This window comes from Mustela nigripes, chromosome 13, assembly GCF_022355385.1.
Source record: "Mustela nigripes isolate SB6536 chromosome 13, MUSNIG.SB6536, whole genome shotgun sequence".
NCBI lineage: Eukaryota > Metazoa > Chordata > Mammalia > Carnivora > Mustelidae > Mustela > Mustela nigripes.
This window is the reverse complement of record NC_081569.1, coordinates 56,997,939-57,023,697: the sequence shown is the minus strand read 5'-3', so window position 1 is coordinate 57,023,697 and position 25,759 is coordinate 56,997,939. Positions and strand designations below refer to the sequence as shown.

The 25,759-nt window shown below is 38.9% G+C and overlaps 1 protein-coding gene across 1 annotated transcript; it reads right to left on the bottom strand.

Moving 5' to 3' along the window:
- Positions 1 to 941: 941 nt before the first annotated feature.
- TMCO5A (transmembrane and coiled-coil domains 5A) lies at positions 942 to 15,715 on the bottom strand. Its single transcript, XM_059372113.1, has 11 exons — positions 15,681 to 15,715; positions 14,459 to 14,608; positions 13,914 to 14,037; positions 13,468 to 13,518; positions 12,593 to 12,664; positions 9,112 to 9,168; positions 8,683 to 8,742; positions 8,182 to 8,246; positions 6,797 to 6,854; positions 4,731 to 4,771; positions 942 to 1,140 (listed from the first exon to the last, which is right to left on the bottom strand). Exons 1-11 carry the CDS (start codon positions 15,713 to 15,715, stop codon positions 942 to 944), a joined length of 912 nt encoding a protein of 303 aa, XP_059228096.1.
- Positions 15,716 to 25,759: the final 10,044 nt, after the last annotated feature.

Here is a 25,759-nt window from a genome sequence, read left to right as displayed (position 1 = left end):
TTTTACTTTCCCTCTGTTCTTAAATCTTGAGCAGTATGAACTCATCATTTTGAGGAACAATTATTTTGGAATGTAGATGTATAGAGATGTTGCCCAAACAAACCAGTTAAGACCAAATTAGAAAACCTCTTTGTCTCTTTTCTTTTTATCTACCTCCCTAGGAGATTGGATATATGATTCATGGATTCATGCTTGACCAATCAGAGTACTCCCATTTCTTTGGCTGCATGGAGTGTTGGGCAGGGGTAGGCACTTGACCCCAGCTAAGGCAGTTTCTCTGAAGTTTCCTCCTGGAACTGTTGAAAAGACTGGTTTTGCGAAATCTGCTAATCTTGTACTATGGGACTTAGGCTTTTGGCAATGTCTTGCCACTAAAAGGAGAATGCCAATTCAAAGATAGAGTTGTGAAACCCCTTTAATCTTGCTTTGAGACTTCTGGATCCAGCCATGCTGGGAACCTCAGGTTTTTAGTTGCACAAGGCAATATACAACCCCCTGCTTTTTTTTTTTTTTCCTATGAATTTATAAATTAGTTTAAGTTCAGGTCATTTGTAACCAAATAATTCTAATGTAAGTAGTGAGCAATCTTTTGCATTGCAGGCAGGGATCCAGTCTTTCAGATTTTAAAGATTTTTCCAGAAAAATTGGTCAACTCTAACTTTGCTTAACATCTATGACATTATTCTAAAAATGGTCTAGTTTGTTTACTATCTGGTAAATTTAGCTTATCTGTAGTTCTAGAAATCTATTGACAGAGCTTTTTCCTGGGCAAGGTCAGTCTTGGAAAGTCAACATGGAAAGAGAAGGTGATCAAGTAGACAGACCTCAAGGGAAAACTGAAGAAAACCAGAAAACCTTTTCCCTCCACGAATCCCACCGTCTCTTAGTCTACAGACTCAGACACCACTTGTCTTTTTTTGCTCAAGGATATTTCTTGGAGATCAGTGAGGTAACATGTCCTCTGTCTCAAGTGTGAGAGATGGAAAGAGGAAGCATCTTAGCTTCCACAGGATGTCCCTGTTCAGTATCTTGGGCAGTATGTTGATAAGGAGATCTGGATTTATAAAACTTATATGGAAAAACAAGTAGCCCAGCAGTCTGATGAAAAATAGGGTGGTGAAAAAGACATGTTGAAAAATCCTGAAAAGAGAAAGTTAGAAACTGTTAACCAGAGGTTAGAAAACCAGGAACAAAACAAAACATTCCTAAATGCATGCATTGTTCCTTCTTGCTATTCAAATTGTTGTCTTTATTACCAACAATGCCTTGCAAAGGCAGCTCCTTCCCATATGCTGGCTTGCCTGTTACTCTTTCTTCTATTACCATGTTTTATTTTCTTTGAACATTTATCACTATCTGAAATTATCTTGTTCTTTTATCTTTTGTTTTATTTTCGTTTCTGTTTTGCCATCCTGTTTTCCAAAGCATTGGCAACAATTTGTAACCATCAGCAGGGTATGTGTTTCTGTGAGTCCATATTTTTTCCAACACTTGATAACATCAGATTTTAAAAATTTTGCCAAATGGGTGTAAAGTAATGGTCTTAATTTGAATTTCCTTGATGAACAATGATGCTGAACATCTGTTCACAGGTCTTATGTGTTTCCTCTTGCCCATTTATCTATTAGGTTGTTTTGTTTAGTCTTACTGAGTTGTAGAAGTTCTTTATATGTTCTTGATATCAATCCTTTTCCACTATGTGTACTGTGAATATCTTCTCTCTACTTTAAACTGTTTACTTGCTCTAAGGTGTTGAAGAACAAAAGTTAGTAATTTTAATAAGGTCTAGTTTATCAATTTTTAAAAAAATTTATTTATTTATTTGACAGAGAGAGATCACAAGTAGGCAGAGAGGCAAGCAGAGAGAGAGAGGAGGAAGCAGGCTCCCCGCTGAGCAGAGAGCCCGATGCGGGACTCGATCCCAGGACCCTGAGATCATGACCCGAGCCAAAGGCAGCGGCTCAACCCACTGAGCCACCCAGGCACCCTAGTTTATCAATTTTTAATTAGAATCAATGCTTTTTGGTCTTATTTAAGAACAATTCCCTACACCAAGGCCTAAAAGATGCTCCTATTTTCTACTAACACTTTATGATAGTTTAGAATATGTCCACACATTCTTTGGTATCATGCCCTTCAAGAGACTCTTCTTCCTCAGCATGTGGCCGGGACTTAATGAGTTGGTTTCTAAAGAAGAATATCATGGAAGTTTGTGGCTTCCTAGATTACATACTAAAGACATTGCAGTTTGCTCCTTACTCTTAGGAGGAAGCCAGCTGTCATGAGCCCTGTGGAAAGCTCCGTGTGAGGAAGAGACCTCCTGCCAACAAGCTGCAAAAGTTGCCAGATGTGAGTAAGCTATGGAGGAACTAGATCCCCCAGCCTAGCCAAGCCTTCCACTGACATTAACTTTGGCCAACATCTTAATTGCAACCTGGTAATAGACCATGGACTAGAACTACCCAGCTAAGTGGCTCAGATTCCTAATCTATAGAAACTGTCATATAAATGTTTGTTGCTTGAAGCCACTAAGTTTTGGGACCATTTGTTGTGTGGCAGTAGATAACTGATGCCAAATTTTAATTTTTTTTTTTTTGACATTTAGTCCTTAATACATCTGGCCTCACTTTCTAAATATTCTGTATAGTAGTGATCCAATCTCATTTTTTCCTCATCTGGATAACTACTTTTTTCCCCCTACCATGTTTATTGGATGATTTTTCCTTTCCTCTCTGGCATATAATCACTGTCATACATCACATATTGAAGTTCTATATATGCACTGCTCCTATTTCATTGATTGATTTTCCTATTCCTGTGGCAGTATCACTCTGTTGTAATTACTGCAGCTTCATGGTAAGTCCTGATATCTGGGAACGCATATTCCCCACTCCTTGCTCTTTTTAAAAATTATCCAGGGTGTTTTTGACTCTATTCTTTTATATAGAGTATATTTTAGAATAACTGTATTTAATGTAATGAAAACCTTTAGGGCAGTTTGGTTGGAACTGAACTAAGTCCTATTTGAAGAGAATTGATCTATTTATGATATTATGGCTTTCTATCCATGATCATGGTATTTCTCTTCTTTCATTCATGTTACTTTTAATGTTTCCTAATTTCTATAGATTCCTCTGTGGTGGTCCTGATTTCTTTTTTAACTGATGAATTATTTTGGCCTTGTGGTTTTACTCTGATTTGCACAAGTGAATCTCTACTTTTTCCTTTCCTGTATTACCCTAATCGAGCTGTGCTGGTCTGCCACCTGCTGCAGAACAAATTCACTACCTACCTCCTCCTACCAGTGAAAAACAGCCCCTTCCCCACCAGTTTCCTGAAGTTTTTCTCTAGAATTGATCTTGGTGACAGGAGTCAGGGTTCATTATAGTGCAGCATCTTGGTCAGAATTAAAATGAGAAACAGTTTACAAACCTCTTCCTAGTATTCTCCTTGAAGCTAAATACACTATTCATGAAAAAGTTCTGGGATGACATTCCCACAGAAATCTTAGGAATAATCCAGCTTTCTTATTTCTTGAGTCAGTACCCAATATACCAGTGCCCCATAGGATACTGGAACAGAGGAAGAGGAGAGACCTTTTTAGTTTGTTGTGATGAGCTAGACTTTTAGGATGTTGTCAGATTCTCTTTGGGATACCAACTCTTTCAAGGCAAACAGTTCCTATCCTGGGAGCCCACATGGGGAGTTCCATGCGAGGCACTGCTGTCAAATTTTAGGCTAAGGCAGCCTGGGAGTTTTAAGGAAATTCTGCTAGCTGTTCTGGGAACATTGTATTTCAGGATAGCCAAATATGTAACACTTCACTTATCTGGTATGAGGGGGGTATCCCCCATAAGCAAATTTTCCAGACAACTGGAGGTGATAGTTAAGCACCAGTAATTTTGTTAGCCATTTTGATGGAACTCTTTCTAAATAATATTTCATGCCAATTTGAATATATGTCTCTCTGTGCCTTCTTAAACGCATTATATTGAACATAATCTTACCTTTTTTGGAAATGCAAGGGTTTCATCGAATGCCAGTTTATTTTGCTATCATACTGATTCCCTTAGGACTAATATCCACTTCGTTGTTTTGAATCTTGAGCTCTTACTCAGTTTAAAAGTATTTTTGAACAATTATTATGGGCTGGGTACTGTTGGGTTTGATTCTCTTTCACAATCATTATTTTCTCTTATTTACTATTAGGCTGGGGGTATATGTGCATTTACAAGTTCTCTACTATTTCTAATTAACATGTTGACATTTTACAATATCGGGGGGGGGAGGCACATCTGACATAATAGTGTGAAAACCCCATTCATCATCCTATAAACCACAAAAGGATCTTTCCATTCATAATCTACTGATGTTTTTGGAGAACCAGATCCATCAAGCTAATTCAGATTGTTAAAGGGAAGAGGGAGTATCAGTTTGCCATATTTCTCTTAGGCGACAAAATTCCTGTTTCTGATTACTACTAGGCTATTCACTTCTGAAACTGGGAAGTTGAGATTAGGAATTGCCTTTGGACAAGGAAGTCATACATTAGAACTGAGAAACATAGTCATCAATGACACTAGTTTTTTGACTTCACTCTGGAAGTACATGTGTATACAAAGGTCTCCTTGTCTAGAGTTTATTATTTTCATTTTTATTTTTATTTTTTCCAGGATGGCTAAGTGGAACTCCCAGTTTTCCAGGAGGTTTACTCAAACATATTTACCTACCTTTTGCAGAACCGTGTTCCCTTCTTTTGTAGAGAATGATCCTGGGAGAATAAAGGACATGAATAAATAAGCAATTTCTGGGAGTTATCATCCCTATCAAATAATATTCAGTGAGCTATTAGTTAATGTTATATTTAGATAGTGTCTTAACAATTTTTTATATACAGAACATGGAATTTTTAAGACAACCACGTGTATGTGTGTGTGTGTGTGTGTGTGTAATTTTGTATCACTTTTTTATTTATTGGTAGGAATAAATGGAGGCATAAAAAGGTAAGATGTGTCATACAGCTAATAAGTGACAGGACCAGGCTTGGAACCTGGGTCCTACAAATCTACATTCAGGGCTCTTTGAACTCTTCTTTTACCTCCTGCTTAATCCGTAACCCTTAAAAAAGTTTATAAGCTATGAAAACCATATAAATATATTCTAAGAGAAGTTTTCAGAGCTATAAAAATGTAAAGATGAGGATATATCCTGGATTTCTGTGGTATCTCAATTCCAAAATATTTTCTCAGTTATTTCATTTTCCTTTTAGCTTCCTTGTGAGATAAAAAAATGAAGAGGAATTACAGTCACATTTTAAAATTGTGAAAATGATGTTCACAGAATTAGAATTAGAAAGAAACTTTTTGGGTTACAAATTTGGTTCTGTAACTTGAGCAGCATGTCAACTGGTCGGTTGCTCAGGCGGACTCTGTAAAGATTGCTCAAACATCATAGGTCATCAAACCATCATGGAACTTTGGTAATCTTGATGAAGACAACAACTCTGCTTTTTCTCCAGTAGTTGGTGAGAAGGGATGCTTTGATGAGTCATTGGTGGACAGAAGGTAGGATATATCAGGGAGCATGGGAAGCTTGGTTCTAGAGAGGTGGGGTCCAGTTAATTTCAGGAGTTTTGTTTTTGTTGTTTTTGTTTGTTGTATAGTATGTAAGGTTGGGACTTGTATATCTTGTATATTATACAAGAATGACTTGTATAATATACAAGGTTGGAACCAGAGTGACCTGTGACTTCCCAGTGGGAACCATGGTCACTGTGAATGTGGTCTAATATATATCCTAACATCTGGATGACCCCAGGGGCAATGGTTGTGGATATTTGCTTTTTAGGGAGAGATGACTTTTTGTTTTCTGACATTATGAAGACCATGTATCCAATGATAAAATTTCTGGTGAATGTCAATTCTGGCTCTAAAGCCAATATAAATTACAAAATTAAAGTCTAACAAATGTTTTATCTTTTTGCCTATGTACTTGCTGCCACAAGCAGGCCAAGAGGCGTGGTGCTCTACATCCAACTCTGTGTCCTTTAGATCTCGGCATGTATGCTAATGGCACCATGGTGTTAAATATGAACAGACACTGAAGCTGTATCATAAAGTAATGACTTCTCATTTTTTTAAAAAAAAGATTTTATTTATTTATTTGACAGACAGAGATCACAAGTAGGCAGAGAGGCAGGCAGAGAGAGAGGGGGGAAGCAGGCTCCCCGCTGAGCAGAGAGCCTGATGCGGGGCTTGATCCTAGGACCCTAGATCATGACCTGAGCCGAAGGCAGAGGCTTAACCCACTGAGCCATCCAGGTGCCCCTGCTTCTCATGTTTTATCTCATGGGTTAGATTAGCTGGTGATGGATGCCCTGGTGCTCTGTGTAGTGAGCGATTTGGGACCATGTTGGGATCACCAGGAAAGAGCACTGTGATTCTGGGAGATGGGAGAAGTGGTATCTGTGTCCTGTGTTGGCTTCCTCTCCATACAGCATACCCTCAGTTAATGTTCCTTCTTGCTTCCACCCAGAACTCTGTGAGGTCTTAGGCTAGTTTCTTTGAGAACACATTATTTGGATGGCGCTAAGAAAGGGAAGATCATTGTTCCATAGCATCTTCTTTGTTTGTGTATTTAGGGTTGGAATGCTTTAGAATTATGTCTGATACTATTCTTGGAATCTTAGAAAATGCACATGGGAAAATTGGTGTGTGTTTGGTGGCTGATAGTGTTTTGGAAACTCCCTTGAAGGCATTGACACTGAGAGAAGCTGAAGGTGGAGTGTAATGCTTACCTTATGATTTTGGCTGTTAGACTCTTTTCTTACAAAATTCATGCTCAAGACTTTTGATCTGGGGGAAAAAGAACCAAGATAGGGACTGAATAAAGTACATACAAATATTCATACTATATCATTGTTATTTAAAAACAGTTTTATATTCTAAAGCTATACTGTCCACTATTGTAGCCAGTGACTATATGTAACTGTTTACATTTAATGACAATAAAAAAAATCAGTTCCTCAGTCACAATAGTCATCTTTCAAGTACTCAGTAGGTGACTAGTGGCTACATACTGGATAGCACAGAAAGTTCCACTGGGCAGCCCCATTCTAAAATCTTGGCTTAGCAATGAAGCCACACTTAATGTTCAGGAAGGATCTCAGGAGACTTGAAGGGGTTCTTTAAGGGCAGGGACCTCCAAGTCCTGGTATTCTAGCCTCCAGGTCACAGTGTGGACTGAGTTTACTTAGAGGCTATGTGCAGTTTAGGTCTTTTTTTCTTGATCCCAAGATTCTAAAATATTTAATAAATGGAAATGCTTCCCAACTGATTTAAGATTTAAATTCTAAAGAGGGTCAGGAAATGAAAGTGAGGTTTTTGGCTTTAGTTTCTCACTATTTAAACTCTTTTGACAAAATCAAAGATTAGTTTTTTTGGAGGGGGCTTTTCTCTATTATTTCTAATTTTTAATGTTCATAGTTTCATATAGTATATAATTTGGTTTCTTACTATGATAGCCCTAGTTTGTATCTACAGATTAGTTTCATGTCTATTCCATATGGTTGAGTTTCTATATATTTTGGGGAAGTAAAGGTGATATTAATTTTAAGACCTTTTTGATAAAATTTAAGGAATGCCTTTCTTTTTTTTTTTTTTTTTTAAAGATTTTATTTATTTATTTGACAGACAGAGATCACAAGTAGGCAGAGAGGCAGGCAGAGAGAGAGGAGGAAGCAGGCTCCCTGCCGAGCAGAGAGCCTGATGTGGGACTCGATCCCAGGACCTGAGATCATGACCTGAGCCGAAGGCAGCAGCTTAACCCACTGAGCCACCCAGGCGCCCCAAGGAATGCCTTTCTTTATCAAGGTGCCAGACCCGTAACCCTTTTTACAGCATGTGTTAATGCCTTTAATATAAACCCAAATAACTGGTAATGTGATAAAATTATGAAGGAAGGTGTGTTTTTGCAGTCTTTTAAGACAGATGGGAGGACCTGCATTTTGATATGGGTGTGGCTTGTGGGGATCAACCAGCTTGCTAAGAGAGGGGACGGTTATATGGTATTGAGGCTCACTCAATTCTGAATAGGAATTGGTCAGAGAAAAGTTTGCTCTGACCCAGGCTGAGATGGAGTTACCACTAAAACCAGGATGTTCCTTTGTTTGCCAAAGCTCACACTTCTCTTTCAAGGAACCGAGTCTCTAGTTCTTCTTCTATTTTCCTCAGTGTTTCCTGGTACTTCTTCAAAGGGAAATAAAAGAAACCACAGTTATTAGCCAGAAGCTTTATGCTCTTTCTAATCATATTAAGCACGTTTTCACTACATTGTCATGTGAATGGTTGGTATTTTCACTGCCATTGTGTCTCCTTTCCCAGTCCGGAGAGGACTACTTCCACTACTCCAGATCTCTCATTGCACTTCACCACTGGGCAGGTGTCTGCGGTTATCAGGATTATAAATAGGAAAAAGGTGCTCATTTTAAATTTAAGAGCACATAACTTGTGAGACTAGGGCACTAATAGAATGATTCTGGTGGTAGAGTGTCATCCTCCCTAAAAGCCTTTGTAATGCCACCTTGAAGAATTAATGTTGTTGCAGTGTTCTTTAAAAAGCCTGGTTTCATTTCATCCTGTACCCTAACAAACCCACTGCTATCCCTTTATTGAGAAACTGTACCTTTATGCAGAGGGCCTGGTCCTCACAGAGCTGAGCCACAAATGCATAGTCTTCCATTACCTGAGAAGCCAAAATTCAGTCTTAAATTTTGTTCAATAAATTGCTATAAGAACAGTAGTGTACTTGGTGCCTCGTAGGTTCTAGGCCCTAAATGTGCTTTTCTAGTTGTTCTAAATATGTATTTCTGTACATATAAACTCATATTTTTTTTAAAGGATAAACAGGCTATTCTTTATGGTCCCAAAGAGAATTATTTGGGGACAGTTGGGAGAAAAATAGATACTAATTTATTGATACAGATTATGGAAGGTATCCTATAAAAATAGGGGGACTGTATTCACACAGTCTAGTACATTCCTTCAAACTGTGTGACCAAGGATCAAGATTTCCTTCCTTTGGGAGAAGTAGCATTGAAGTTATTGTCATTACCTTGGCTAGCTCTTTCTCTTGGTCTGCACAGGAAGCTTCCAGCTGTTGTAACTTGGCCTATAGAAAGCGAAGGAGACTGGTAACTCAGCCAGGCAAAAGCGGGTTCCATTCTGAAATGGGATCTTCAAGGTTATCCTACAGGTCGATCAATGCCTCAGGACCAATTTCAGATGTCTTTTTATTGGAGGGGATTCAAACTTGAGGTGAGATGACTCTTGACTTTGAATTTAAATGGTAAATATTAGCCAAATGGAGTACTGGAAGATATATTTCCCATGCAGAGATTATAGCAAGGACCAAGACTGTGAAATAGCACAAATTTGGCATAATCGAAGAAGTTATGTGGTGGGAACCTAGGGGAGATTTGTTTAGAATGAAGTGAGGTGGGGAAAGGTAGCCATGTATGAGATTACGTAGGGGTTTATAGCTTCTAGAGAGTTTGATTCTTTATTCTAATTGCAGGGAGAAGCCAGGGGAGAGTTTGAAGTTGTAAAGACACAATTTGGTTCATTTTCTTTCTAAAGAAGAGTTCTTTCTGTGTGTGAAACGTATTGTTTAGGGGTAAGTGTAAAAGCAAGAGGATCAGTGAAGAGGCTGCTTTAGCATCCAGGTGAGGGTTTAGAGTGTTTTTCAAAAGGGTGGTAGTTATAGCACTAGTAGATAGAAAGGAATAGATGCATTTGGGATATATCGTATCAGCAGAGGGGACATACTGCAGTCTTTCCTCCTTTCCCTTTTCAGTTCTGTTGTTCCCACTCTCATCTAGCTACCATTATTTCATGTTTGGACTCTTCTCACAGTTCCTTTCCTCTTCAGGCAATTACATCTAGGACCAAATAACCAAATGTGCCAAGGACTGTATTTTACTTATTTTATTGTATTTCAAACAGAAAATTTTTATTTATTTTTTTCCAAAATTTTATTTAAATTTTAGTTAGTTAAGATGCAGTGCAATACTATTGGTTTCAGGAGAAGAATTTAGTGGTACATCACTTACATACAAGACCCAGTGATCATCATAAAAAGTGTCCTTCTTAATGCCCATCAACCATCTAGCCCAGTCCCTACCTACTTCCCTTTCATTAGCCCTCAGTTTGTTCTCTGTTGTTAAGAGTCTCTTATGGTTTGTTTCCCTCTCTTTTTCCCCCCGTCCTGTATATCTCTTTGCTTTGTTTCTTAAATTCAACATATGAATGTAATCGTATGGTATTTGTTTTTCTCTGACTTTCACTTGGTAAGGGCTATATTTTAAAGGTTTATTTATTTATTTCAGAGAGAGAGACAGAGAGTGAGTGAGCATAGAGGGAGGGACAGAGAGAGAGAGAGAGAGAGAGAGAGAGAGAGAATCCTCAAGCAGATTACATGTTCAGCCTGGAGTCTGACACGTGGGCTTGATCCCAGGACCCTGAGATCATGACCTGAGCTGAAACCAAGGGTCAGATGCTGAGCCACCCAGGCAACCCTAAGGGCTGTATTTTAATCTTTTTTTTCTTTTTTTTTTTTTTTTTTAAGATTTTGTTTATTTATTTGAGAGAGAGGCAGTGAGAAAGAGCATGAGCGAGGAGAAGGTCAGTGGGAGAAGCAGACTCCCCATGGAGCCGGGAGCCTGATGCGGGACTCCGGGATCATGACCTGAGCCGAAGGCAGTCGTCCAACCAACTGAGCCACCCAGGCGTCCCTAAGGGCTGTATTTTAAAGACAGTGGTCTGAGTCACAGGTTGTTGAGGTAGGCATCCTATTAACTACTGAGCTGATCACCAGCATGCAGGAGGAACAGAAGCAACAGAGATGATGTATATTTCATAGAATTAGAGATGCCACCTGAGAATTCTACAAAATAGGTGGGCAGAAGGGAGTAATTCAAAGGGTTGATAATACTCTGGAATGTTTTAGGGTTGGGCCAAGCACTGCCAGGAAAAAAATGGTCATTGTTGTGCTGGGAACTTTCTATCTAGAGTCTATTGGAATCAGCTCACCTGACGTGGCCAGTATAGCCAGACTTAAAAGTGTTACCACTAGATTCTCGCAGGCTTACATTAGCAAAACACATTTTGGGCAGAAGAAGGAAGAAAATTAATCTCCTGATTATTGCAGAGTTATGGCAAGGGTAGTCAAGGAACTTCATATTCCTTTGTAGTCTTAGTTCCAATTTATTCCTGAGATACATACAGAGTCCTGATTTCTTTCTTCCCAAATAAGTTTCCTGGATGGGCATGCCCAAGCAAGATTACTTAGTGGCTTTGGACTTCCTTTTTTTTTTTTTTTTTTATTGCTATCAACACTGATTTGTCCAACAGAACATAGGGCAGTAATGCTCTCTTCTTTCATTTTCTATTTTCAGTGTGTCCATATCTTTGGAGGCTTCATGCACAGAGTATAGGCTTAAGTATGGACTTAAATGTGGATTTAAGAAGCAAGAAAGATTGAGAAATAGGGACAGTATGTTTAAAAGCCCATTGTATATTATACTGTTAGGTAGTAAAACATAATTTTTATCTTTATACTGAAGAATTCTCTATTTGTTCTTAAATATATAAAAATAACTCTCAATTTAAGAAAAAAGAAACCAGGGGCACCTGGCTGGCTCAGTCAAAAGAACATGCAACTCTCGATCGCAGGGTCATGAGTTTGAGTCCCATGTTGGATATAGAGATTATTAAATAATAATATTAATGATAATAGTAATAATAATATTTAAAAAAGAAGAAAAAGAGAGATTAGGGAGGCAAGGACAAAGAGATAATCCTACAGAAATGATCAAGTAAGAATTTTATCTGCTCTCTGAATAAAAAAGTCTAAATCTTGTATCTTTGATCAGATGGGTTGTGGTTGTGCTCATGTTCTTAGCTCTGGAACACAACTAAGGAAATGCTAAGCACTCTATGATGCACTTAGCAGAGGTCACTCTGTACTTGAGGGACCAACTGACTGAATCCCTTTCTGGATGGGAGTCAATGACAGGATGTGTAAATTACCTAGCACACAGTAGATTTACAAATCCAAACTCTGCCTGTGAATTCATACATGTGTTTCAGCCAGACTTTTAAATAATCACCTTAAAATTGTGAGCCTTTAATGTTTTAGAACTCCAAAAAAAGAGAATATTTTGTATATACAATTTCATTCAATTTTCAAACCGAGGCTGGGAGGGACTGATTAAATTGCCCACCTTCTCATATCCTCTGTAAGTACCTCTGGGGCCAGGATTTAAATGAAGGACTTCAGCTGCCTCTAATATTATTATGTATTTGTGCATTTGTATTCTGCTTTTTTTGATGGAAAGAGAATAAAAAAATATATGGCTTCAGACTGAAATTCCTTACTAAGGGCAGAGGAGAATTCAGCACTTAGCAGCCAAGGCTTAAGACTGGCATGGCTGAAACTACAAAGAATTTGTCCTAACTTTGACAGTTGTTTCCACTTGAAGGCTTGTTTTCTGGTCATGCAGCCCAAACCCATTCGAGATGGCTTTTTTGTTTACCTTTGACTCTTCTGGGGATCCCTCTGTTTTGTCTTGTTCACACTTGGTTGCCTTATGTGATTTTCTTGTAAGCTGTGGGTTCAATTAGAAAAAATAGATTTCAAGTAAAAAATATATCAAATTAAAAAATATGGAGGACAAAGATATTCTCTGCTGTGTGGGGCCAATTCCTTGGCCTTGATTGAAGCTGCCAGGAAATGGTCTCTTGGTGGATACTTGGTATATTTGGGAACATCTTTGTTCTACCTCCATCTTCTCATTAGTTTTTTATTTTATTTTAATTTTTTTTATTATTTTTTAAATTTTTTATTTCTTTTCAGTGTAACAGTATTTTCTCATTAGTTTTGACCACCAAGTAGAGTCTGCTCAAAGAAGGAGTACTTCCCTGAACCCCCTCGTCCAGGCTGGATTACTCAGGGCTCCAGCATGGGTCAGAAAGTATGGTAATCATAAAGAAGCCTACTGTATTTTGACCAGGAGTTGAGGTAGAGGGAATACCTGGACAAAGGAGAGGTAACTTTTTGGCATTAAGTATTTTAAAAGTCTCTAGTGAAAGTAAAATTAACCTCTCACCATAAGGGTCCCAGTCCATCCCTTCAAAAGATTGTCAATTGGGATCTATTTCTTGTGATAGAATGAGGAAGCCATGGGATCATAGACTACCTGGAATACCCTATGCACTCCTTTCACCGGGCACTTGCAGGCCAAAGCCATGGCACTTAGCTCATGCGGTTCAGCCTCAGGAGAGCGGAGCAGGAGTAGCAACCATCCCCAGCACAGGTCTCTCTGACATGTGGGATTCTGCATGATCTTTTCCCCTCCCTTGCCTCTTTGATAACTAGGGGATACTCAGGAACATGAGAGCTCCTCCCCACCTTTCTTTGAAGTTCTGCTATACTGTGGACCAGAGTCTCATTCTTCCTATCCTGTTGAGAAAAAGAAGCAGAGTATAAGTAGAGTATAAGTGTGCATCTGCACACCATCATCTGTCTTTATTCAGTTGATTTTTCTCCATTTCACCCCAGAGATGTTTTCCTGCAGTAACTGTACCTTCCTGCATAATGGCAGGTGAAGGACCTGTGGTTTGATCTCAGTATGGACACACCAACTTATCAGGGATTGAGATGTCCACATGCAGGCCTTCCTAATAATAATTTTACCAGAGAAACCCTACCCTCTACACATCTCCTTCCCATGGAAGAACACAATCTGCCATGACTTTGGAGTTGACTATTCTTTGTATGTAAAAAGGGGAGACTATTTTACCTGACAGTGCTGAGGAATCAAACCTATCAAATTGTGCTTCCTGCTTTTTGCTTACGAGTCTGGCTGTTTCTTCTTCCAGCTCCTGCAAGGCTTTTTCCCTCTCTACTGCGGTGCAGTTCTCCTTCTCCCACTCCTCATTTTCAGTCAAGTCTCTGGTCTGGGTGATCTCACTTTCCAGCCTGTATAACATAAGTACACACTATGAGGAATGACAGCCTTCGAACTGGTAAAGCATGTGTCAGTTTTAAGGGTACTCAATGATAATAAATACAAAAATCAAGTTGGAAATCCTTTCTTTCCTGGAACCTTAGGATCAGAATCACTTTAAAGATAAGACAAGCAAGATTCCTATGACTTCCACATCAAACACCCCAGTGTTCTTTCAGCTCAGGTAAGCATCACTCATTCTTTTAGGATTCTTTTTGAAAATTGCTATATTTCAGGGTTTGAGACATAGACAAACACCAAGGAATGAAGAAGAAACTCTTTTCATATATAAGATACAGGTCCCCAGAGTAAGCTGGAAAATTCAATTGTGTTTCATTTCCTCCACCCAGTTCTTTGGGTTAGGAACGTCCCTCATGAAGCCCCAACACTTACCTCTGAATCTCGTTTTCTTTCTCGTGGATTTTGAGAAGAAGTTCTTGATTTGCTTCATCTATTCTCTGCATATCCCTTTCAAGGTCCATGTTCAAACTGTTAATGTTCCTCTTTGACTGGACCAATCTTAAGATTTCCACTTTCTCTGACCTATAAACTCAGCACCCCAAATGGACAAGGGCCAGTTATCTTAAGATCAATAACCTTTGGACCAAAGAGGGTATCGAGAAGACATGTAACTCATTAGCCTGGCTATTTCTGGTAGTGTACTTTTCCTTTTTTATATTTAGGAAATTGCATTTCTTAATTTCTTAATTATTAATTAAAATATAATTAATATTCTTAATTCTTAATTTCTTAATTCTTAAATTCTTAATTATGCTCTACAATTTGTTTCAATAATTCTTAACTCAGCGAGGGCGGTTTTACCCAGCATTTCTCAGCCAAAGTGCTCAGGATTATAGTGCATCTCCACTTTGGTTCCAACAGAAGTTTTGCTTCCTTAAATAGCCTTTTGCATTGGAGGGAGTGGTTTTTCAAATTGTTCACAATGCTATGCACTTTTGTCAAGTACTTCTATTTGGGTAGCAGGTACATAATTTATGCTTGGACCCTGCTTTATGCAGAGCCACAAGAAGTTTCCACCACCAGTTAGGACTTGGTCTTTTCCCACCTCCCCCATCTGAAAACTTCTCCACTGCCTGCTGTAATGCTTGAGAATCTACTATGGGAGTCACTTCATTGAGCACACAGAAGTAATCCAGGCATTCACATTCATGAATGCAGACATCTTTTTTGAAGTAAATTTTAATGAAATAATAGTAACTTAATGCTAGTATAGTCTAGAAAGTTATCTGGCACATAGGAACCTCTCAATAAATTTTTCATTTTCTTTTGTGGCACTTAAGTAATTGGTTTCTCTCTAAAATAATTAACTAGAAATAAGATAGTGAGGCAGAGAGACTTTTGTTTTGAGTAGGGATGAGGGATGATTTTGGAAAAGAAAAGTCGTACCTTGGAAGGGCTGGTTTGGAGGGTAATGGCTTTGCAATGGCTATCACTTCAGGAGGGCAATGGGGTGCTTGGGGCGGAGAGCGGTGAGGGATGGATGGATAGGAGCTGAAGGAAAGAGGGAGACTAGAAGATGAAGAAAGGAATCAACAGCAGTCATGCTTCATACCTTGGTTCTTGGATGTGGCTTTGCATAATCATGACTACTTACTCATAATCTAGCTGAGTGTTCTTGTGTCCTTCCATTGTAGATTCCCTAAAATACCAGCAGAGATGTATCTAATAAATCAGGGGAAACAGGTCCATTTATAAAACACAGTAACTGGCTGAGAGTCCCAAAAGACAGGAATAAAATCAAGTTAACTGGTTTCCTCCCTCCCACTCCTACATTTTGGACATAACAAAACTTAGCCTTCTGAGTCTTCTGTGCATGATAGGATTATGCTTCAGTAAGGATATGGTGAAGATAGAGGGATAATGCTGGAAAATTCAATATATATCCTGCTAGTACTGAGATGATTCACCAACACAAAATCCTTTGGAAGTGTATACATGGCAATAAGAATCAACAGAGGTCATCAATTGTTCTTAAATCTCTTTTTTTCCCTCTATGCCCAGCTGCTTCTCTTAACACCCCATGGGCATGGATACATGTGCATAACTGCCCTGAAAAATAATCTCTTTGTTTTCTCGCCTGGCTTCTGCAAGGATCTCCAGATATTAAGATCCTCTAGTATTAAATAGGACTCAGAAAAAATAAGCAGTAGTAAATAATGTGGCTTATTTTGGTACTTAGTTGCCTCCTTTTCTCCAATAAACTCTACCTCCCTTCTAATGTGTGATCTTCTTGATTCTGCCCTAGTCTGTTAGCTTCTGAAGGGTTTAATCTTTCCCCACTGGAACCATCCAATAGAATCTCAGAACCTTCCATTGGGTCATGAGTCTGCTATTGACATAGGATGGGTGGGGCAGTATGTCACAGTAGGGTGGGTAGCAATGGTTTCTCATCATTTGTGCCAAGTTCAGAGCCTAGATGGGTACATGTTTCATGACTGAGTCTTCCCTTTGGTGGTGGTAGTTTCAGTGGATCTGATTTCTAGGCAGTCTGAAGGGATAGCCTCTGTCTGTATTCCTCTGGCAGACTGAGCACTTTCCTTGTCCAAATGTGACTCATGTGGGAGCTCTGGGTCCTAACACCAGCATCCCAGTCCCATAAAGTGGCCAATTCACTACTCATTCATTCAACAAACACTGAAACCTTGAAGGAGCACCTATTTTTGCCAGGCACTCTTCTAAGTACTAGGGAGATAGAGTGAACAGAATAGCCTGAAGCACCTGCCTTTATGGAGTTTACATTCTAGGTTATGTGTGTCGGAGAGATGGGACAAGCAACAAAATAAATGAGTAAATTTATCTTATCTGGTAGGTACCTTTTGGCCAGATTCTATACAATTTGTAACTTTTTGTGTGTGTGTGCTAGTCACGGAAACCTGGAAATTTCAGATCTTGACTTAATAAGGACTGCATTGAGTTGATTTGTGGGCCAGAGTGACTTCTTAACATACTGTAGTTTCTAACAAACTATTTGTAAAATTAATGGCCTCTGATGACCCCCATTACCATCTCCCTTCTTCCTGAAAGAAGGCATTTCATTGCTTTATGAAGCTGTACACAGAAGAGTAATTAAGTAACAATTCAGGCCAATGGCCTCTCCTAGGAATTAATGGTAGGGAGAGTTCATTAACCCCAGCTGGTTATAGCTTCTCCAGGAAATGCCCTGGACCAAGGTTATTGTAGCGATTAATGTATTGGATAGAGACTTTAACTGGGATAAAAATAAAGCTCTATCTCCTTCCTGGGGAGGTTTTCTCCTTGAGGGGCTACCAAAGGCAAGCCCGTAGGAGCAGCAGAACCTCAAGCCTGGGGTCTTCTGTGGGATGAAGACAACAGATTGCCATTAGTGAGACCTGTCCTGCTAAATCAAAGTAAAAACAGGGCCTTGGGGGCAAATTAATGTCCTTGATATAAGCTTTCCTGTTATTTGGGAGGTGGCTTTTGATTAACACCCAGTACAGCTGTTTCCACCTTGTTAACTTTTCCATGCCACACCTGCCCTACGCAGAAGAGTGGGGGAGAGATGCAGGTTTTGCTGCAGTCTTGCCAGGGATGGAGTAGCCTTTATGTGGAAGTCTGCTGTGTAGACACCCTCTTTCCACAGGCTAGACATTTAGACTCTTTTTCCTGGGGCTTCACCCTTCTGCTGCGAGGGCCCTGGTCAGATACAAGAGTCCCTGATAACCTGCCCGGGCTCTGGTCCTTTCTTCTGCCTCACAGGAATGGGGAGACATATTTCTTCTGCTCACTTCAGTTGTCCTTACTTTACTTTGGCAAAGTCTTCTCTGGTATTTTTATAAATGAGCCTGATTTTGAGGCTCATAGCCAGGCAAGGCTCTAGAACCTCATTTTAGATCAGTTTTCAAATACAGAATCAAGTATACTATTTTCCTTATGTCCTTACTTATTTTTAGTGACTATTTCTGTACAGTCTTTAGGCTCATAAAATCTTTGAATTTCTTTTCAGAAGACTTCTCAGAATAGCTTTCTCTAAAGCAGAAACTTGAACTAAATTGAAATGTGAAGCGAAAAGAGAGAGAGAGAGAGAGAAAATGTACCAGTAGTTAATGTTGTCATTATTTAATATCTAGTAAACTGTGGTAGTTTAAATTGATAAAAAGTAATGTATTTTCTTTTGAAACTAAATCTTTCTAAATTTATTGCATAATTGCTATTACAACAGCAATAACGAACTAAAAATGAAAGTTCATCAAGGATCTCACTTCAGCAAAAGCCTGTATTTTTTCCAAGTTTTCTTCTATTTTTTTTTTTTTTTGCCTGTTAACAAATCGTCTTTTATAGTTATCGTAGAATAGATATATTTTGCCTTTTCATGAACTTCTCCCAGGTTGCTACATACTTTCTATAATTATATTTTTAATTGCTGCATAAAATTCTGTTGAGTTGATAATATTCATAATCTACTTCATCATACCTTTCTTACCATACTATTTATCTTTTTGCATACCTATCTCCTCTTGAACGCCAGGAGGGTACCTATATTAACTTTTTAGAGCTGTCATGAGAGGTACTACCACAGACTGGGTGGCTTAAACAACAGAAATTTATTTTCTCACAATTCTGGAGGCTATGAATCCTGAACAAAGTGCTGGCAAGGGTGTTTCTCCTGAGGCCTCTTTTCTTGGCTTAGATGGCTCTTTTCTCTCTCTGTCCTCACTTGGTCATCCCTCTGTGTGTGTCTGTGTCCTAATCTCCTCTTATAAGGACACCAGTCGTATAGGATTAGGGTCCAACCTAATGACCTCATTTAAAGTTAATTACTTCTTTAAAGACCCTGTCTCCAAATAAAGTCACATTCCGAGGTATTAGGTATTTAGATTTCAACATATGAATATTGGAGGGGGGCACAAATCAATCTATGTGAAGTCTTAACTGGGACCAAATTTATGAATGTTCAGGTTGTTCTCCCTCTCCCTAAATAACAACACTTGAAAGAACACATATGTATAGTCATTGTCTTTTTTCAGGTATAAAAGAATATCAAACTGTATTTTTGCCAGTTTTGAATGTCTTTTCATTAGTGTATCAGTCAACGACTTTTTATTTTACAGATGAGGAAAATAAAGACAGGAGAGATTAAATGTCTTATTGGAATTAAAAAAAGATTTTAAGAAATCTGCCAAACCTGAGGCCACACCTCTCAACATTTTCTGGTTCATTCCTCTGTAAACCTAGGAAAATATAATAGGAAGAGGACATTTCCTCAATTGTACACCTGGTATTAGGGACTAGCAGGTGTTCAGGGTGTCTCACCTGCTAGTGACATGATTTTTGTTTTCACTGAGGTCATTTCAGAGGTAACCACACTTGATCTCTGCTTTAATAACTTTTTGCTTTACTTTAAATTTGCTTCTGTAGTTCGCAGTTAGGAAGCAATTACTAAATGGAGGATTCCTAAAAGGGATAACTAGAGCCTCTGCAACCTGACTTGTAGAAATGTTACACTGAAATCTAGTGTAATTTTATACTCCCTTCTCGTTTCTTCTATGTTCTGTCTGCCATGTACTGGGAACAACTTTAAACTTGCTGATTGCTCCCCTTTGATCATTATAGAGAAGTCTTTTGTACATTGAGATGTTAGGATATCTTTAACTTAACAGAAGTAATATGCTGGAATATTTATACTATGAATGCCTTATATTTAGCTTAACTTTGGCTATATAGTTCTTCATTCTTCATTTATTTAGCAGATATTTTTCTGAGTACCTAGGTAGATAACAGGGTATCCCAAAGAGGACTCAAATACTCAGTTGCATGAGGTACTACAGTGTGATAAATGTTATAGTGGAGACAGCTAAAAATTGCTTTGGGATTCTGATGGGGAGCATCTCACTTTATGAGTTAGGGAATCTTCAAAGGAAAGGTGCATTTTGGATTGAGTCCTGTAGGAAGGGAGTAACTTTATAGAGAATTGGAAAAGATCCTCTAAGAGGAGGCAATAACAGGTTAAAAGGCACAGTATGCTCAGTGAGTGGTGAAAATTCACTGTTGTTTCTGTCTGAAGTAGCACATTCCAGTGTGTGGTACATGAATTATTAGTTGTGTAACTGATAGTTTTATGTGGGTGGAACATGGAGATAACATTTTTGATTTTAAAAATAAATTTTAAGTAGTAATAGTTAAATATTTAGTAAAGCTACAAAGTAGTACACTAAAACTTGATTTAGAAACATTGCTTTAAATGAGAATAGATTTATTGGGTAAAAACTACTTGGTTTAAAGAAAAATATTAAGTAGACAGTTGTTTTGCAGAAAGAGGAATGTAGCAAACATTGTGAAGGTAGAATGTGAGTGACTAAAGTTTGGGAATGAATGCTCTAAGAATGTATGTGGCATTGCAGGAAAGGGATAGTGAGGTCAGCTGAGGAGCCCTGCATAGTTGCTCAGGATGTTGGGCTTCATCTGGAGGCACCTCCAGAGACATTAGAGACTCTTACGTAAAAGAGTGACATGGTCATTGTATTTGAGAAAGATAATTCTGGAGCGGTGAAGGATGGATGGGAGGAAGAAGGCCCCAGTGCTTTCCATACTATACATCAGGATCAGACATCTCAGGGGAGATATTTTACTTTGTTTCTATTTGGGATGGAAACTCAGGTTTTTATCATGCATTTTTTTTTCCCCTGCTGGAAATTGTATATTGGAGTTTTTTCCCCTTTATATTATTTTCTGTTTGGCTTATAAAGGTGATATTAAATCTTCTTGGTGAATAGAGTTTTATCACACCTGTAATGAGAGGGTTTTTGTCCATAACTCCTCACTGTAACTCATAGCCATTGCTTTGAATATCTGCAGTCTGTAGATGGTTTGGCCTCTCCTTGTTTATTCACATTGTTCTCACTGGGGCTAATTCTTCTTCCCATAAATGGAAATGTGATGATCCTGAGAATTTTCTGGTTGCTTTCAGTCACAAAATGATGTTTCAGTTCAGTAATCAAAGGATCCAGTAACAAATCATAATAACAACTCTGCCTTTGGTGTGGAGTGGAGGTTTCTGCCCTCTTGCCGCTGAAGCCTACTGTGGGTAGAAAGACTGTACTGGGAATGGGCTTGTTGACTTAATCTCTTTCCACAGGGAGCATATCTACCTCTCCTTTCCACCAATTTGGCTACAATTCAGGCCAAGTAAAAGAGGAAAGGAGACTTTAAAGTCCATACTTGACTAATTCTGTTAGGCACCGGCACCCTGTCTCATGGGGCCTACTCGAAGTTTAGACCTGATGCTCTCTCTTGTGGATGTTCTTAAGAAGTTGTTGGAGGTTGCCTAACCACTCTTATGACATAATTGGAAACTCTAGCTCTTACCTGGACAATTGCATGCATGTCTAATTGAGTCATTCATTTGCATCTTCTTCAGCCACTCAGACTTTTGTCATCCTGCCAGCTTCTCTTTGTTGATCACTTGCTCTCCTGGGTGACTGGGACTGGCTATATAATTTGTAGAACATAGTGAACCGAGTTCACTTTGTGTAGAACTCTGAGAATATAGGGCCATATCTCAAAATTTAAGAATTTTAAGACAGTGACAGAACACGTCCATGGAGCTGGCCTTGCAGGTGGCTCTCATGAATGAGACCTAAGACAATTTGGTGCAGGCAGACATACTCACATATTCTTTGTCTAAATAGGATCTGGAACACAGGGCAGCTCCCACTTGTTTAGTCTGCTGTCAAAGCAGTTAGCTAACCTGTATCATGCCCTTAGATTTTCTAGATGACTCTCTGAGAGTGCTCTCCAGTATTCTCTGTGTATTCGAGGACACCTAGGAAGATTTCCTAATAGGCTCCTGAAAACCCTTTTCTTGCATTCATTTCCTATCATTGGTAAAGTAAATCCCCACAAACTTTGTGGCTTACCACAATACAAATTTAATATTGTGTAGTCCTAGAGGCAGAAGTCTGACATGGCTCTCAATGGTTAAAATCAAGGTGTTGGCAAGGCTACTTTCCTCTGGAGGCTCTGGGGAAGAATTTCTTTTCTTGCCTTTTCCAGCTTCTGAAGGCCATCTACATTCCTAGGCTCATGGCCCCTTCTTTCTTCTGGAAAGCCAGAGGTGTAGAATCGTGAAATCTCTCTGATTTTCTGACCTTTGCTTCTGTGATCACATTGTCTGCTCTCACTCTGACCTTCTTGCCTCCCTCTTACAAGGTCCTTGATTAATAATTTCTGGTCCAGGATAATATCGCCATTTCAAGATCCTTAAACACGGGCGCCTGGGTGGCTCAGTGGGTTAAGCCGCTGCCTTCAGCTCAGGTCATGATCTCAGGGTCCTGGGATCAAGTCCCACATCCGGCTCTCTGCTCAGCAGGGGGCCTGCTTCCTTTCCTCACTCTCTGTGATCTCTTCCCTTCCTCTCTCCTACTGTGATCTCTCTCTGTCAAATAAATAAATAAAATCTTAAAAAAAAAAAAAAAGATCCTTAAACACATCTGCAAAGACCAGTTGTTATGTGAGGTAACATACCCACAGAGGATGGGGACATGGGTGTGTTTGGGGGAGGGGGTCATCATTCAGCCTACCTCACTTATCTTGAGGCAAAGAGAGAAGCAGCCCTCCCATCCTTCCCTTTGAATTCACATCTCACTAGGCTAGGGGGAGTTCTATACCCCACTGTGGTTATAGACACAGCACAGCGCAGCACTCTGAAGGAATCTTTCCTCCAATCTTGGCTCTAAATTAGTTCTAAAAGTAGGTGAAGAGATTAAGAATCATCTAAGAAGTTCTCCAGGTAAACTATTTATACTCCAGTCCTTACTTCAGGGTCTGTTTCAAGTTCATTTTTTTGTCTTATGCTTTCCTGATTTTACTGTTAAAATATTCCAGTTCCAATTAGTATATCAACACTGGCCCTTACAGAAAGTGTTAGAATAGCATCTAAGTAGGAAAACAATAATGTAACATTCCATTTTTTGAGTTAAATGAGTCATTTCCCCTTGATGAAAAGTTAATTTAGAAAGTTCTGGAAAGTGATTCTTTTCTTCTGTGCCCTGCTTTGAGTCCTGATACCTTGCAGTTTCCACACTTACATGATTTAGAATAAAATCTCAAATGTTATTTCAAGAACAAGTTTTTTTTTTTCTTCCTTTTCAAAATGGGATAGTTGAGTGGATAGCTCTGTGTGACCTGTTTGACTTTTTCCTCCATAGCCTGACAGCTCCAAGATTCAGTTCTTTGCCAGTCTGCAGAATCACTCCCCTCACTGATCTTAGGAATCTAACTCATGTAGAATCTAGCCAGTCCCCATTCCTGTTTTCTCTGACTTTGTACTGCAGCTTGGTATCTGAGCTAGTACCTCATTCCCAAGACCAGTGTCCTATTTTATTCCTTAGTTTTAGGGTTTGGAATTCTGTCACAAGCCTACCTGGGAACACAGTACTGATTTATCCTGCAATTAGACTATTTTTGTTGGAACCTGATGCACGGATCTCTGACCCTAAATTCTTCCTCAAAGCTGGGCCAATCCAAAGTTTCCACAGTTCTCCAAGGTTCTGCCTGCCCTAGTGCTCAGGTCTCTATAGTCTGCCTGCTTACTGGATTTACCGCTATTACCATTGGTTGGGTTTCCTTGGTTCACCTGCCTTGTCCCCCTCCTTTGTCTCTATACCGGCTCTCTAGATCTTAATGCTTTTTGTACAACCATCCTCTGCTTTGCTGCCAAATCAGAATCTTAATAGCTGTCCTTTCCAGAATTTTTGTTTTACTCCTGTTTCAGCAGCTTCTCTTCCTGTGGAATATGCTACTGTGGATGGAATGCTTGTTATAATAATATTAATGTATAAATTGGGTTTTTTTATGAAAGTGAAAAATGAGATTTTATAATGAGGATGTAGTTTGAAAATTCTATGCATGGGATATAGTTTGGTGCCAAACACATAAAGCATTTTTGGGAGCTGTTTCACAGATAACATAGTGTTCTCGAAGAGTGAGTTGTGCTACAGTTCAGGAGAGAGGGTGATCATCTTTAAATTCGATCTTTTTCTTCTGGTACTCATTGATTTTTGTTTGGGTCCTTGTCATTTCGTAGACCTTTTTCCTATAAAAATGTAAATAAACAAAAATAAAGTGAATGTTTTCTTAAGCTGATTTTAGTTTTTAACAAAACATCTCTGAGGTCAAATTCGAGATAATTTCAGAATTCTAAACAGGTTTTATAACCTCTATTGGCAAGGGCTCTGTATTTGCAGAATCCATAAAGCTTTTAAGGTATAGTTGATATTGAAACAATAATGACCCTGGAACAGGATATTTCCTGGAGATTAATGACCAGCTGGGAGGGGTTGATGGCCTGAGGTGTAGTTGAGGGCCATTAACCTCAGACAGTCATTAAAGCCTAGGAAATGTCCTATGTCTAGGTCGTTATTGTTATTATAAATTGAAAATGGAAAAAAGAAACAGGCATACAGATGATCTGAAGGGCGCCTCCATTTCCAATGGTTTGAACAGGGAGCGTTCTAGGAGAATTTATTCCCCTGTCCATTAGCCAACCAATCTCTCTGAATCCTCTGTCACATTGCCCTTCAAGTGATGGGTCTTTGTGCTGGAAACCCCTGAATTCTCTAGACACCTGAGTAGAGAAAACAGTTCCCTTGTTGTAGCTACCTTTGCTCAGAGTGACTGGATTAAACGGATAGTAATGGTGATTAGCTTTGCTCCTGGTCTTAATTGTACCCTCCATTGCCTTCCACTTGCTTACCATGGGATCAGCTGTTTTCTTCTCTATTTAGCTGCAATAAACTTTCCACAGTTAAATTTTTAAGCCCTTGAATATGTTGTCTGTGCTTATTTCCCAGGTTGCTGAGGGCTGAAAGTGCACGTTATTTGCTTTGCAGTTGTGCTGTCTTTAGTCAAGCTACATAGGCATCCTAGTCCAAGTCCTTATTAAATTTCTGAAGAGTACTATAATTCAAAGATATCTTCAATTCCCAACCAAGAAGCGATGCTTAGTTTTGAATGCAGTAAGTTTCAGCTTTTATACTAATCCTATGGTGGCAAATTCACCCTCCTTTTTTTTTTTTTTCCCAAACAAAATATTCAAAATGGAGAAGTTACCGCTTTACGGTTTCCACTTATGTTTCATAACAAATAGTTGGATATGAAATACTCAGCTGGAATATTCTGAAACAACTTGCTAAATTTATTTTATTTGTTGGCTGTAAGAAATTTCATGTAAGATTTACCACCCCATCTCCCCCCAAAATCAGAGCAGTATGACCTGAAGATCATTAGGCTACCATTTCATTTAGTCGGTAGTCACAATGTTTGATTCATGTGTTGGATCAGCTCAAATTCACTGATGACTGTAAAAAAATGAAGAAAATAAATAAAGAAAAACTCAAAGTATTTCCCTTGATAACACTGGTCAGGAATATCAGCTTTATAGAAGAATAGCATTTCACTGGATGGTGCTAGGCTGCCAATATTGTTATGAATTTTATAAATATACAGCCCATTCTCAAAAGGCTCTTTTTCTCCCTGTAGTGGTACCTGAAATTCCTGTTGCTTATGACTTTGGCCTAAGATATTGAAAGTCCCAGTTAAAATACAAATGCTAACTTTTCAACCATTGATATTTACTTTAAGTTGTTAAATCTTCCAAACCACAAGTAGCCTGGGGATTCAACAGAATCAAAATGGCTTACCATTTTGATTCTGTTG

Excerpts from the sequence above, each read along its gene's own strand:
- TMCO5A (XM_059372113.1), bottom strand. The coding sequence starts at position 15,715 with ATGGAAGGACACAAGAACACTCAGCTAGATTATGA. Across the intron at positions 12,665-13,467 it reads TAGCAGAACTTCAAAGAAAG|CTTACAAGAAAATCACATAA; the intron begins GTGGGGAGGAGC and ends TTGAACCCACAG. Across the intron at positions 9,169-12,592 it reads GATCCCCAGAAGAGTCAAAG|GCCAAGTTACAACAGCTGGA; the intron begins GTAAACAAAAAA and ends CGCTTTCTATAG.